At 44.2% G+C, this 13,565-nt stretch overlaps 1 protein-coding gene across 1 annotated transcript in view; it reads right to left on the bottom strand.

The window, feature by feature from the left end:
- ANTXR1 (anthrax toxin receptor 1) overlaps positions 1 to 13,565 on the bottom strand; it is a 220,366-nt gene that overhangs the window by 115,925 nt on the left and 90,876 nt on the right. Inside the window, exons 11-12 of the mRNA XM_019514293.1 lie at positions 9,450 to 9,519; positions 8,068 to 8,146 (exon numbers count right to left, since the gene is read on the bottom strand). Of these exons, the coding sequence (XP_019369838.1) occupies positions 8,068 to 8,146; positions 9,450 to 9,519 (149 nt within the window). The remainder of the gene's footprint in view (positions 1 to 8,067; positions 8,147 to 9,449; positions 9,520 to 13,565) is intronic.

The raw sequence follows: 13,565 nt of genomic DNA on the forward strand, positions 1-13,565 counted from the left end.
TGGTGGAAGTAGCAGTGGGATAGGAATACCCAGCTGTTTTCCTGAGGTGGGATCTCTGCACCCGCCACAACATCTACCTCAACACCCGCAGCCAAGGACTTTGTGACTTGGTTGTAAAAAGAAACAAGGTTAGTCAGGCAGGATCTGCCCGCAGTGAACCCATGTGGGTTGCCCCGGAGCATTACTTCCCATGCTGGGCCCCTCCCTGCAGATGTGCTCCTTAATAATTTCCTCAAAGGTCTTCCCAAGGACTGAGGTGAGACTGACTGGCCTATAGTTACCTGGGTGCTCCTTTCTCCCCTTCTTGTAAATGAGGACTACATTGGCCCTTATCTAGTCCTCTGGGACCTGGCCAGAGCACCACAAGTGCTCATACAGCTGTGCCAGGGGCCTTCCTATGACCTCCGCCAATTCCCTCAGTACCCTCGGATGAAGAGCATCCGGACCTGCTGATTTAAACACATCCAGCCTCTCCAAAAGTTCCCTAACTAAATCATCCCTGACCCTAGGCATGGTGCCATGTCCCCTGAGCCTGTCTGTAATCCTAGTGGGGGAGTTGTCTCGGTCCCTGCTCAGAAATATGGAGGCAAAGAACTTGTTGAAGAGATTGGCTTTTTCCTTTGCTGCCAACACCAGACTACCAAGCCTGTTCTGTAGAGGCCCCATGTTACCTGGTGCCTTTTTCTTACTCCCTATGTATTTGAAAAAGGACTTTTTGTTATCCTTAATTCTGGCTGCCCGCCCTAGTTCCACCTCTGCCTTGGCCTTCCTAACCGCCTCCCTGCAATCACGAGGAATGGAGGTGTAATCCTCCCTGGCAATTGCCCCTTGCTTCCACTGACTGTATGCCACCTTTTTTGCCCTCAGGCCCTCCTGGATGCCTTTACTGAGCCAAGGGGGCTTTTTAGCACTCTTGCCCCCTTTGGTTAATGTTGGGACTGACTCCCTCTGAGCCCAGAGGATCGTCTCCTTAGGGAACAACCACCTGTCCTCGACTCCCATCTCATTGAAGCTCTGAGTCCCCAGTGTCTCTCTTACTAATTTCCTTAGCTTATTGAAGTCAGCCTCCTGAAGTCAAGGACTTTTGCTTTACTGCTTGCTTTCACCACTCTGTGCCGGATAGCAAATTCGAGCAGATGATGGCTGCTAATGCCTAGGTAGTCGAGCACCCACAGATCCCTCACCAGGTCATCACCTGTGGCAAGGACCAAGTCCAGCAAGGCATTTCCTCTGGTGGGATTATGTACCTCTTGGGTTAGGTGGGGTGGCGTAATGCAACTTGGAATGTGAGAGTGGCACCATGCCGAGGTCAATTGCAAAGGAGGTTGCAATGATCCATTAAGGATTTAGACCTGAAAGGTGCTGACAAAACTCAGCTCACACAGAATTTGGGGCACTTGCTTCTTACACTACTAGGGTTGCAGGGTCATCTTAATAAAAGCCTAACTGTGCTGCCACTCAAGTTAACAATCCCAGTGGCTGCAGTGGGAACAGAATAAAGCCACTTTTGAACATCCCACTGTGAATGATCAGCTGTCACTCGATAAATACACCCCACTCTGTCAGATAAAGCTGGAAAATGGGGAAAATGGAGTTTCATAATATCATTAACATAGATATTAGAAGTTAAGTACCAGACTACTAGGACTCAAAGCTACAGGAAGCCTCTTTTCCATTTTAAAGAAGAGGTCATGTGAAAAACATCCCACATCAACCAAATGTTAAATGCAGGAGTGAGGAACCTGGTCATGGCAACAAGAATGGGAAATCACAGCCTTTCATGGCCTATGAAAATATATAAAGCCATGGTGGCTTGCAAGTGTGTCCTATTGTTTTCTCAATCTAGACTGTACACACTTGGGGCTCCACACAGCCATCAGATACTTCTGTTAGCACGTGGCACAAAGGCCTCAGGAGCAGAGAACCAGGCATCTTTGCCTGTAAAGCCAACACCAACCCCCAGCCTGTAAAGATGTGCACCCTCTTAGGACACTGGAAAAAGATCAGGCAGCTGGGATCAAGGACATTCCAGTAGGCGAGAAGAAGGGTCTCTGCCCTACATACCTAAATCACAAGCTCCCTGGAACAGGGCCTCTGTTTTGTTGTTTGAGTGTGTAGCACGATGTGGCTCTGATCCTAGAGCTGGGCTCCCAGATGCTACTGCAACAGAAATATGTAACAATAAAGTACTAATGCAGAAAAGGGCTAGGGCTTCCATCTCACAATCTCTGGTTGGAGAGCCAGTGGGCTAGTGGGCAGTGCAGAAGGTACTCTTATTTGTTTTGCAAGAGCATTTTAAGGCCCCAGCAAAGGAAGGCCCTGTCATATGAGTCATTGTGTAGACATAGGAGGAGACAGTCCTTGCCCCAAAAGCTTACAACCAAAATGGACAAGACAGGATTGGAGAAAGAGTGGAGTCTTTTGCTTATTTTGCAAGGGAAACTGAGAAACAAAGATGAAGTGACTGGTTCAAAACCACACATGGAAGCTGTGGCAGAGCCAAGAAATGACCCCAGTCTCCTCACCTCAGTACCCATGCAGTGCCATAAGGACAGGGCCACTCTTCCTTACCATCCCTGAACTAGCTCTTCATCAATGCAAGGGATTAATGCCTCCAGTGCTATACTTTCTTGGCTCCTTTCACTAGCTCTGAATTCACCCAAGCAAAGAATTGCATTGGCCCTCTGTGCCCATGCTGTTTTGTTCCCTCTGGCGTAAGTCATATTATCACAATACATCCTTCAGCATCGTCCATATTGATGGAAAGGATTCATTTCCCAGCTCTCTACTCAGGGGCCAGAAAAATTTCAAATGAAAGAAAAACATTTCTTTAAAAGAGCAGAAGTATTGAAAAAGCAGCTTAAAAAAAATCTTCCAAGACAAACAAGCCAAAGAGATGAATTCATCAAATACTTGTAGCCAGCTGAGCCTTGTCACACTGGAGGTGCTGGCATCTTATCTCACGGCTCAGTACATAAACAGCACAGGCTTTCCAGGACCTCTCATTCCAGCCATTCCCTCTTTCTGATGGGCTCTTTGCCAGTGGTGATGCACCCTAACTTACAGGGTCCCAACTCAACATTAATGGGACTGCAAGAGAGTCAGCAGGGCAGAATTGATCCCTCTGTCTCTACCCTCCTTGCATCATGTGGCGCCATTGCTGAAATAAGCCCAGCTTCCTAATGCCTATTATCTGTATTACCAAGAGATGGCCAGCTGTAGTTTGATTTGTAGCTTGCAATGCCTTTCGAGAAAAAAAGGGAACCTGACCTGAAAGAATACACAACAGCTTGCTACTGGGACAAGAAGGAGCACTCAGACAGCTCTAGTGCACTTGCAAAATGAGAAAGTGGGTGCCAGAGTGAAGTACAGCCAGAGCGAGTGCTGCATCTTAGAGAACATGCACTGAAAGGTTTCACCTACAGCTTATTTTAGGAAAAATGCCACCCACCTCCCCAGCCTCTGTATCAGCTTTCACAGAGGAGCAGAAATTACAAGATGGGCTGAACTCACCAGCAGTTAAAGCTCCTCTCCACCCAGAAGGGATTGGGAGAGGCTGTTTTTTTTGTCTATGCTTCAAGGACTCTACCAGCTGGGGGAAATAGGAGTGGGATGCCAGACTCGTCGGATAGATACGTCTCGTTTCACTGGGTCAGATTTTGCCATCACCTCCCATTCTTCTGCCCTGCCCTCCTGAGATCTGCTGGAGTGCTCTCAGCATCTGTGTACAACGTTGGCTAATTAATTGGGCCAGGCACACTTTATAACCTGGCAAATTGAGGGTATGACATTCCTGGCCGCTCTCCAGGATACTGCTTTTCTTCTTCTGACAGCTGGAGTACTGCTTTGACGTTTAAATGGTCTTGTGAGTGTGCAAGATGGCCCAGCCAAGTTTCCTGTTATAAACTTCAGTCCTTGAGATTTTGACTATCCAAAATGATACTAAGTCACAACAAAGACAAAAATTCATGAGACAGTAAGGATGAGGGGGCAGACTATTTGACTTAACACAGACAAAGCTCTCCTTGAGCAACCCCAGTTTTATCTTGTCATTGCAAATCATGCTTCTGAAACTAGAACTACAGAGTATCCCAGAAGCCCTGAACCTTGAGAAAGCCTGGATCCGGATTTCATACCTAGCCCATCACTTCTTTGGGGGTTAAACTAGAACACTGCATCAGTTCTCAACACCCATGCATGTAAACTCTGAGGAAGTTTAAAACTCGACTCTGCACCTTGAGCACATGATTACTGGGACATCATGGTTTGCTCAGAGTGGGAGTGATGGATCAGCTAAAATGGAGGCAGGTCTGCATTCATCTGCCACAAATCTCCCATCAAACCCATGAGATGCCACAGTTTTCCATCCACTCTGTAGCCATGCACTTCTTTGTTGCACTTTTTGCTTCAAGTCCAGAAATGAAAGGTGTGAAATTCCATGTGAAATGCACTGTCACTTCTTTTTCCAACTATTTGAGTTGGTCTAATAAAAGATAGCAGATTTACCCAAAGGACCAAGATATTGGATTCACCCAAAGAACCTTGTCTGCCTGCGTCCTTAGATCAACACGGATACAACCTACACCCTTGTCACTTCTTGACACCAGTAGGGAATGCGGTGCCCGACTTTTCCTCACTTTTCTGTGTTAAAGTTAAGTCTCCTCTGTAGCAGTGGCCGGGTGGATTTCTATTTTTAATGCCTCTGAATGATTTCAGAAGTATATGCTCAAATGACAGCTGAAACTTGCACGAAGGGCTATCCCTGCAGGAAATCTCAAAGTCCAGCTGGGCTCCTGCAATTCCCACATCCTAGCCATGACAAAAATCCTCCATTTGGAGCTCAGTTTATTTGTTAATGGATGTGTGCGCCTCTGATCCGATCCTGGACTGATATCTAACACAAGACATTTAAAGTGGCCTCATGTATGTATCTAACTTCCCTGCCTATAAAAAACTCTTTTGAAAATCCAGTCTGTGATTGACTTGTAAGAAAGAAAAATAAAATAAAATCCCAAAAATCACAGGCCTCCTATGGACTATTTCATGTTTCAGGCTTGGAAATAGATGGACCAATTTAAACAATTTTTTTTTAATGTAGGCTCTGTGAGCCAAGATTAAGTCCAGATCACATTCTTGTTTCTAGGTCATTAATCTTTCCAAAACAAAGTTTACAATGGAAATTCTGTAAGACCCTCAACTACAAAAGGGTCTTAAAAGATCTTCATGTTTTATTTTTTCTTTCTTTTGTTACATGAACTATGCTTACCTTTTTTTCTGAAAGACAGATTTCCAGTGGAGTATAAGGGAAGCATTTGGGACTTTGGCCACTTTAGGATTTAGGCTCCTAAATCCCAACTACTGCTGTTACTTAGAGCACTCAGTAAGTTTGTGCAGTTTCATGAGTGCCTAGGAAACTGTGGATGACAGAAGTTACTGCAACATTTATACTGTGACAACAAAGTAAACCAAGCTCAACACAGAGCAACTTTACATGTTCTAATTTAATCCATTCCTTGCATTTTCTCCCACTGAAGTATGAAGTCTGCCACAACGTTTCAAGGGTTAGAAAATGCAGGGAAAAAAGCTGAACATGAGGAGTAAAAAAAGCTTGCACAGGGCTGCCAATGTAGGAGGTCCACTGACTTCCACTCACACCAGAGGAGTTAGGCTGATATAGATCTGTGAGTGATATAAATCAGCCCTTAATGATCAAAGCAAAATCAATTGAGTCAGTCCCAATGACAAATTTCCGTTGTAAGTGCAAACAAGTACTTGTCCAGATTTGGCCTGGGATGACCAGTTGTGAAAGCACACAGCTAAAAGCTCAAAGGCTGTTTCAGCTCTATTATATACACTTCTCTGTTGTCATAATTAAAAAAAAAAAAAAAAAAAAAAGCTAGCTGTGACCGACAGAGGTAAGACAAGCAATGTCCCGTACTGCTGCAGCACAGGACTTACTTGAATCTTTCCAAAACCGACTAGGAAGCAGACCAAGCCCGTCAGCACATATGCCTCTTACCCCTCATCTCCTGAATGCTTTCCTCATTTTCCATCTATGAAACGTTGTAGCAGATTTCACACTTTCAGTGGAAAAAAATGCAAGGAATGGCTTCAGTTACACAATACATCAAATTCTGCCTCTACCCACATGCAGTCAAAGGAGCTGCACTAATTGACATTGGCTAAGGAGCTGGTTCTGTGTTTCAGTAATCAGAGCCACAAGACCAGAAAAGTGCTAAAGATGACAACTAGAAGTACAATCTCCATCTTTTAAGGATGCAATACATTCAGCAACCGCTTGGTAACATTTTATTACCAAGGCAGGTCAGCCGGGTACATTGGAATGGCCTCTCCCCAGTTTTCCCATGTGCTGGGGAGTTCGTTCTTTCTTTGATTTGTAGACAGATATTCCAGAACCCAAATCCTCCGGTCTAACCCCTCTATTGATGTAACCGGGGGGGGGGTTGAAAGCCTGTAACAGATTATCTATACTACAACAAAGAACCTGCAAGTGACCCACATGCTTGTCTCTGTTCCCCTTTTCTCCCATGTGTTTGGCTATACCACTGCAAGTGAAGGTGTAACTGCAGCATATGCACATATACCCATGCTAGCTTTAACCTGAATGCCCCAAGACATATGAAACGGCTGCTGTGAGCACCAATTTCTAAATGAAACCTCGATTTTTTAGGTCTCTCAACAAACTGAAGCTTCTGTTAAGCAGCTGAGAATTGGGCACCTGTGTGCCAAACACTGAGCTGTCATTAGAAGTGTGTGTGGGGGGGGGGCAGAAGATATAAAGATGAGAGGAGTTTTGGGTACAGTTAGGACATTGTTCCAAATCTAAGGCCCTTCCTTCTTTCGTGCCATCTACAAAGAGCTATAGTGAATTGCTATGGAGGAAATATTTACTTCAGCCTTTATAAATGCCCTACAGCTTCTTTGCAAAATAAGAGAAGGAAATCTCATGCAGGACATCCCACTGCGTGCTTCTGTCACCTCCTGCTGCAGCTTTGAAAATGTCTTGCAGTCTTTGAAGTGAATGAAACTACATGAAGGCCAGGGGTTATTGCCACATAGCAGCATTTGCAGGACTGAGGCAGCCTTCTTCAAAGTGATGCAACATTGAAAAATATGATATGCAGTGTCATGTTTGTCACTTACAGAATTAATAAACAGACTGAATACATTTTCCTCTTAACTTCAACATATTCCAAATCTGCTGATTTCTAGCTGATTCTGATCACCTTATCTTGTAGTTTCCCAACAGACTATGACGAAAACCAACAATTTAAATTAGATTTTTTCTCACGTATTATTTTCAGCTAGTGTATTTAACCCAATAAATCTAGGGCTTTAAATGTTCACAGCTCCTCTGCATGAAGCTTCATGCAGGAGTGACACTAAGGCAAAAGCTCAATGCTTTTATCTTAAGAGAAAACATTTCTTTGTCCCCTCAAAAAGGAATGGAACAACACAGGCAAAGTTCAGTTCTCACAGTTTGTAGCCTGGCAGCAGGAATTTAGCTGGTGTAAACCGACACAGTGACAATTTACACAGGATAAGCATTGGCCCCGACTGTATACTGCAAATGTAAATCTGAAAGTGGAGTTGTACAGTCCATGTTGATTGTATTTGGGCATTGCCTCATATGACAAAGTGGAAAAGTTGGTGGGACTGTGTGCAGGAACATGTATATGCATGCGTGCGCGCACACTCTTTCACCAGGACAGCAAAGGGCACTTGGAAGGAAATGGAAACTCAGACTGAAATAAAAAGGCCTTTGTAAGCTCCAGATCAATGAGCCTTCATGTCAGCTCTGAAAACACTCATATTAATGGTATCTCCAAACAATCTTGGCAATTGTTGAGCAGGTTTAAGATGAAATGATACAAGAGGCAGTTTTTTCCCCTAATCTAGTACAGAAGCATTTGTGGACCAGACCTGAGCAGTTTTGGCAGCTACATGTTGTATAAAACTTTCACTTGTGCCACACAGAAACATGGTTCAATTCTGTTTGCCAGATAAGTTAAAACATCAAAATCAAAGCAAGTCAAAATGACTTACACAGTGTGTGCTGGAGATGATGACAGAGCTTGAGATGAAACTGAGGCCATCATTCATGCTCACCTGCAGAGCTGCCTCCCTGCAAAAAAAACCCAACAACACAGAAAAACAAATTTGCCACCTTGGATCAGACACAGTGATTCCTCCTTGAACCTAGACTCCTGAAGCTGCGCAGGGGCCTAGGGAAAAGATTTTTCTTATATTTTGCATGCAGCACACCTCTACCCAAAGCAGAAATCCCGTAACCTAAAAGGAAAAAGAAGGCAGAAAACTCTATAGACTCCATCTGGGACCTTCCTGTTGGCCATTCCAATGTAAGCAAACAGAGGACAGATACTATGGTGATGGGCTGCAGCACAAAACCTCTAAAGGGGAAAACTAGAAATGCACCTGCCTGTCCCCAGTCACTATGGTGATGCTTCTATAGGGGAAGCAGTGGGGAATGCACAGTGGGATACAAAAAGACACATATGGGTTTTATTACATGTTTATGAGCTCTTAAAGTGGATCAACAGGCTAGATATACAGGGCAAGAAAAGTCTGCAGATCATTCTGGATTTCTGCAATGCTCCTTATCAATGAGCCCTTAATTTTTCAATTAACAGTATACAAAAAAGATGAGCAGGTGCAACACCTGGTTGGTATTTTTTTTTAAAGGTTGCTCTTAAACCAGGTGTTTCTTCCTCTCCAACCAACTCCCAGCTCCACAAAACCAGCAGATTTAAATAAATCCTTTTTTTTTTAATTCCATGAAAAGTCATAAGAGTTTGTCTTGCTCACATCCCGCATTCCTACCTTTAGATGGTTGAGACAATTTCAAAGAGAGCTTCTAAATCTACATACGCTTTGTCACTAAAACAAGATGTAGCCAGTTCTTGCACCAGAATGTGTGCCATGACCAAATATTGATCTGTGCTGACCAGTGATGGTGAAAAGCATTCTGGACAGACTAACATACTGTGGTTCGGGGGCAGGGGGAGGGGTTGGTGCAATGTGTGGACTAGAAACTGTGGCCAAGATGAACAAAGAACATAGAAATGGATGCTAATAGGAACCAGACAAATCAGTATTTATCACTGGTGAGCATCTATAACACAGGGCTGTGATACCCTGGAGTGCAGGGCCATATTAGCACTGTTAGGTGTGCAAACACCTACGCATGAATTGCACAATAAAACCAGAGATTCCAGTAGGATCAAAAAGATTCTGACCTATTGTGATCTGTCTGAATTCTCTGAAACAGAAGAATTGCTTTCTTATTTTTCCACAGTCAAGAAATGAATAAAAGCAAAGAGCTGGCATTTTTCAAGAGATGCCTTCAGTCTAATGAGGGGTGCCTTGAATCTGAAAAGGTTGAGAACCCCTGATCCACAAGAACTTACATTCCAACTTCTTGTAACACAGGTGCCGGGCAGAGCAAATATGTATCTTCCACCACAAAAGGTTTCTCATCTGGAAAAGAGAGAAAATAGGATGAGTTTGGCTCTGTGTGATTTGAAGGTTAGGATTGCATCACTGGTTAAGACGTCAGCACTCTCATTCATGGCATGTTAACTTTTTAGTGTGATTTAATCTGTGATCTGCCAGAACATTTATGCTCTTTTCCTGGGTGTGCTGTGCTCTTCCTATGTAAAAACCTTTGGCAAAACTCTTCATTTAATGTTCCATTTTTTTTCATTTGCACATGGGTGTCTGGTGCCTCTTGAGTCAGCAACCTGGGGGGTGTCCCCCAGGGGCCAATTCTGCTCCCCAGCTGGCACTCCTAGCAGGGTGCTCCTGCCTGCCCCCCCTGCCCTCTGGCTACACAGGGAGCACGGCCTGACGGGGTGCACCCCATACGTGCAGCCCCTGCATTTGCATAACAGCAATAATATTATATGCATGCTGGTCCTCTTAGTTAATTGAGCCTCAAAACTCCTTTAAGACTGGAAAATATTATTACTCCTGTAGTATAAATGGATCAACTGAAACACAGGAAAACAAAGAAATCTGCTACAGGTTTTCCGAGGTTGCCTATGTTTTGTGCAGTGCTCTCTCCACTGTCAGTTATGCCGTGCAGTCTTCTCAGCTGCACTATCTTTGGAGATACGCAAACCTTGGGATTTCCAGGACTACTTCCCTTTAACCACTTCAAAAACATTAAAAAATTCAGTTACTTGGGAAACTGGGGATCCCACAAAGTTCAGTAGCTTGCTGAACTGAACACTTGGCTGCCTGACTGATGGGCATGATCAGCAGCAAACACCAGCAGGCAGGCTGGTTTTCCAAAGAAAATTTGATGCAAGTGACACATTTTTAAGGAAGTAATGAGTTGGTTGAATCCAACTGAAATGACTTCATCTGACAATGTTCGACAGGTTGCAGTGTGAATTATGATTTATAAATGTCTCCAGCATCTTCTATAGATATGGTTACAACAATTTATAACTAGAGCTGGTAAAAATAAAACCATGCATTTCTCTATTTGGTTTGAAAAGTTCTGTGGAATTTTTCACTTTTAGTTTCCCCTCAGTCATCTCCTTTCCTCTTCTTCCACTGGAGAAGATGGGCAAGGAGAAGAAAAGGAGAGAAAACAAACCTTCCCAAATGAAAAAGTTGGGTCTATTTTTTGTGTGTGGGGGAAACCAAAAATATATAACCCCAAATAAATATGAAACCCCCAAAATAACAACCTAAAGATTAAGCATTTGGGTTTAAACCCCATTTTGTATTTCAAAGTATTTTGTGAAAACCATTCAAACACCTGAAGCACTAACATATAACACTCATGTCTATAACATGTTTAGAACGCCAATTAAACAGAGGAAGCCTTTACCTATTTATAGGTGCATCCCTAAATATTAATTATATCTGATTTGTCATGATTATCCTTGTCTAGTGGTTTGTTCACTTGGGTAGCCCAGCAAAACGGACCACTATGAAATTATGTTAGGAATATTCTAAGACACGTTCACTGGGACCTCTTCAGCCTGGACCCACACTACTGAGTGCTTCTTGCATTCCCTGCACAAGACAACAAACAAAATGAAGAGGGAAGCCAGATTAATGCAATGAATCCATGTTTGTCGTACTTCAGCAGCATCTGCCCATTATAGAAGAGGAATGGGTTATAGATAACCAACTTGCTGCAGAATGCACCAAAAGCCCGATTTATATTCAAGTCGCTTTGTGCTTCTGTGGCTTTGTAAAGGGGCCTTCAAGTAGGAATTAATCACATTTACACTCAGTCTGAAGCCCCTTTGCATCTACCAGTGTCAGGGGATCTTAACATGAACAAAAAATCAGGTCCAAGGTCTGAGTTAGAGTTTTTCCCCCTGTTCTGGCAGTGTGAATGGATGGCATCTGGTTCTAAATGAAACCTGAGTCTTTCTCCAAATCGTAGCTGATACAAACTGACAGATCCAACTCCTGTGCCAGTGACTGTATGTTGATGTACCAAAGTCTCAAGTAAGATAGAAGGTGGATTCTCAGTGCAGAAGTCCCTCTTGCAGTGCACAGCAGGACTCTTCTCCATGACAGCAAAATATCATTCAAAATTTACAACAAACTGGCTTGCCTCCACGCCCCGTATTAGGCAGGTCCTAAATACATAGCAAGATGCCCAAAAGCCTAGTGATTCCCATTAACTTGCAATTTCATTAAGTACAGTTTGGACCGAAAATTGATGTGCTGCCTCTTGTTTGTTATTTAAAGAAGGGAAAGTGAAAAGCAGGAGACTTTACTCCCTGAGGGGTTGTCTCAATAACAGCTAATTTATTTCTCAGAGCATATGTAATGTGAGCACCTGGAAGCCAGATTTGCAGTAGTGTTCAACATCTACTGAAAGCAGACCACAATAACAGGAATGGGTATGAATGGAGCAGATCTAAAAATCTGGCCACTTCTTTTCCAAGGTGAGATGGGAGCTGACCTCCCCTGAGTTTTTGTGCTCTATTTTTAGGGATTTGGCTTTAACTGATATGCCTTTATCAAAAAAGAGGAAGCTTGGAGGAGGCCCAAAACTTAAAAGGACACCATGAATTTCTTACAAGAATTCTCCTCTTCAACTTCAGAATTTTTAAAGCATTTAACTGGCTATTGAGCAGCTGCTGCTCAATACAGATCAACCCACAGGAGCAAGAAAGCCCTCTATGAAATACTGAGCTTTCCCCAATGGGTCAGAAGCAGCACTTCTTCAGATATAAGGAAGGCCAGGACATTGTGCTGCCAGGGACAAGTTTCTGAGAAAGTGGGCAGAGTGAGATCACAGGCTGTGCAGGTGGCTGCAAAAAAACACCCCGGGGACGGGGGAGAATTCTCTCGGTGCCATTTCCGAAGCAGCATCTCCCATTGAAGATATTTATTTTGCAATACAACAGTAGTTACTCCAGAATGTGCCTTGCTCATACATATTTCACGAGCATGCTTCCCTGCTTTGGCAGCAGAACAAGAGAAACGTTTCTAAAGTAATTTGGGAAATTATCTTTTTTTTTTATTCCCATGAAAGATTTTGATGATAATGGAAAAGATTAGCTTCTGTTGAAAATTTCCCCAGAAGTTTTCATTCATGGTTTTGAGTTTTCAGCTTTCCAATGAAAATGAGACCAAAATGTGACGTTTTCCAGGGGAGTTTCCATGTTGATGGAAAAGACATTTTTTCTTGCCCAAAGTAAAACTAAATTAAAATTGCAATTATCCTTATTATTTGCAATGGGGGGCTGGGGTTTAGGGTACACAGCTTAGCTGATGAGAGCTGATTTCACTCTGGGTTTGTTGGTTCTCCCCTTACACAGTAGAGCAGTATGATGGATGCTCTACATTAGGTGAGGGATTGTAACGAGGCAGAGAGAGAACTTAAGACCATTTCCTGATCTGAGGGAACCTTTCACAGTGGTTAGCATCATCCATTCTGTGCAGGCTCCAAGGGCACTCGTACATGTGGTGGGGGTTTAGCTTTTCAGGGTTTCATTCTATGTCCCCTAAATTGGAATGGTGAGTTTTTAATTTAAACAGTGGGTTTTATTTTTCTGACACTATATACATGTCATTGTCCTGGTGGCTGCAGGCACCTCCTGAAGACAGAAGTGGCAAGGGGCTTGATCCTCCCCCCTCCCCCCTGGCAGAGCCTGCTTACCTCTCCTGTGGCCAGGGAGGGCAAGCTGCCGGTGGGCCAAGCAGCCCCTGAGCTGCGGGAAGCTCCAGTCCTTCTTTCTGCAGCAGTGGTGCCCCCAGGGCCGGGTGCTGCCCCAGGTCAGAGGCGCCTGCTCGAACTCTTCCCAGAGCCGCTCTGGGCTTCCAGCACCCCATGCTCCATCCCTGGGTGTCCTGGTGGCACCTCCTCTGGCCACCAGCACACCCAGCCACCCTCCTGCCACCTCCCCACGCTGCCCCAGGGCATCTCAGGTGTCCTGGTGGTCACAGATGCCTGCTGAAGGTGGAAGCAGCGAGGGGCCTGATCCTTTTTTCTGGCAGGCCTGCCCGCCTCTCCCCCAGCCCGGGGGGGGGGGGGGGGGGGGGGG

This window comes from Gavialis gangeticus, unplaced genomic scaffold (assembly GCF_001723915.1).
Source record: "Gavialis gangeticus isolate Ggan-Ray unplaced genomic scaffold, GavGan_comp1, whole genome shotgun sequence".
In the NCBI taxonomy this organism is placed as follows: Eukaryota; Metazoa; Chordata; order Crocodylia; family Gavialidae; genus Gavialis; species Gavialis gangeticus.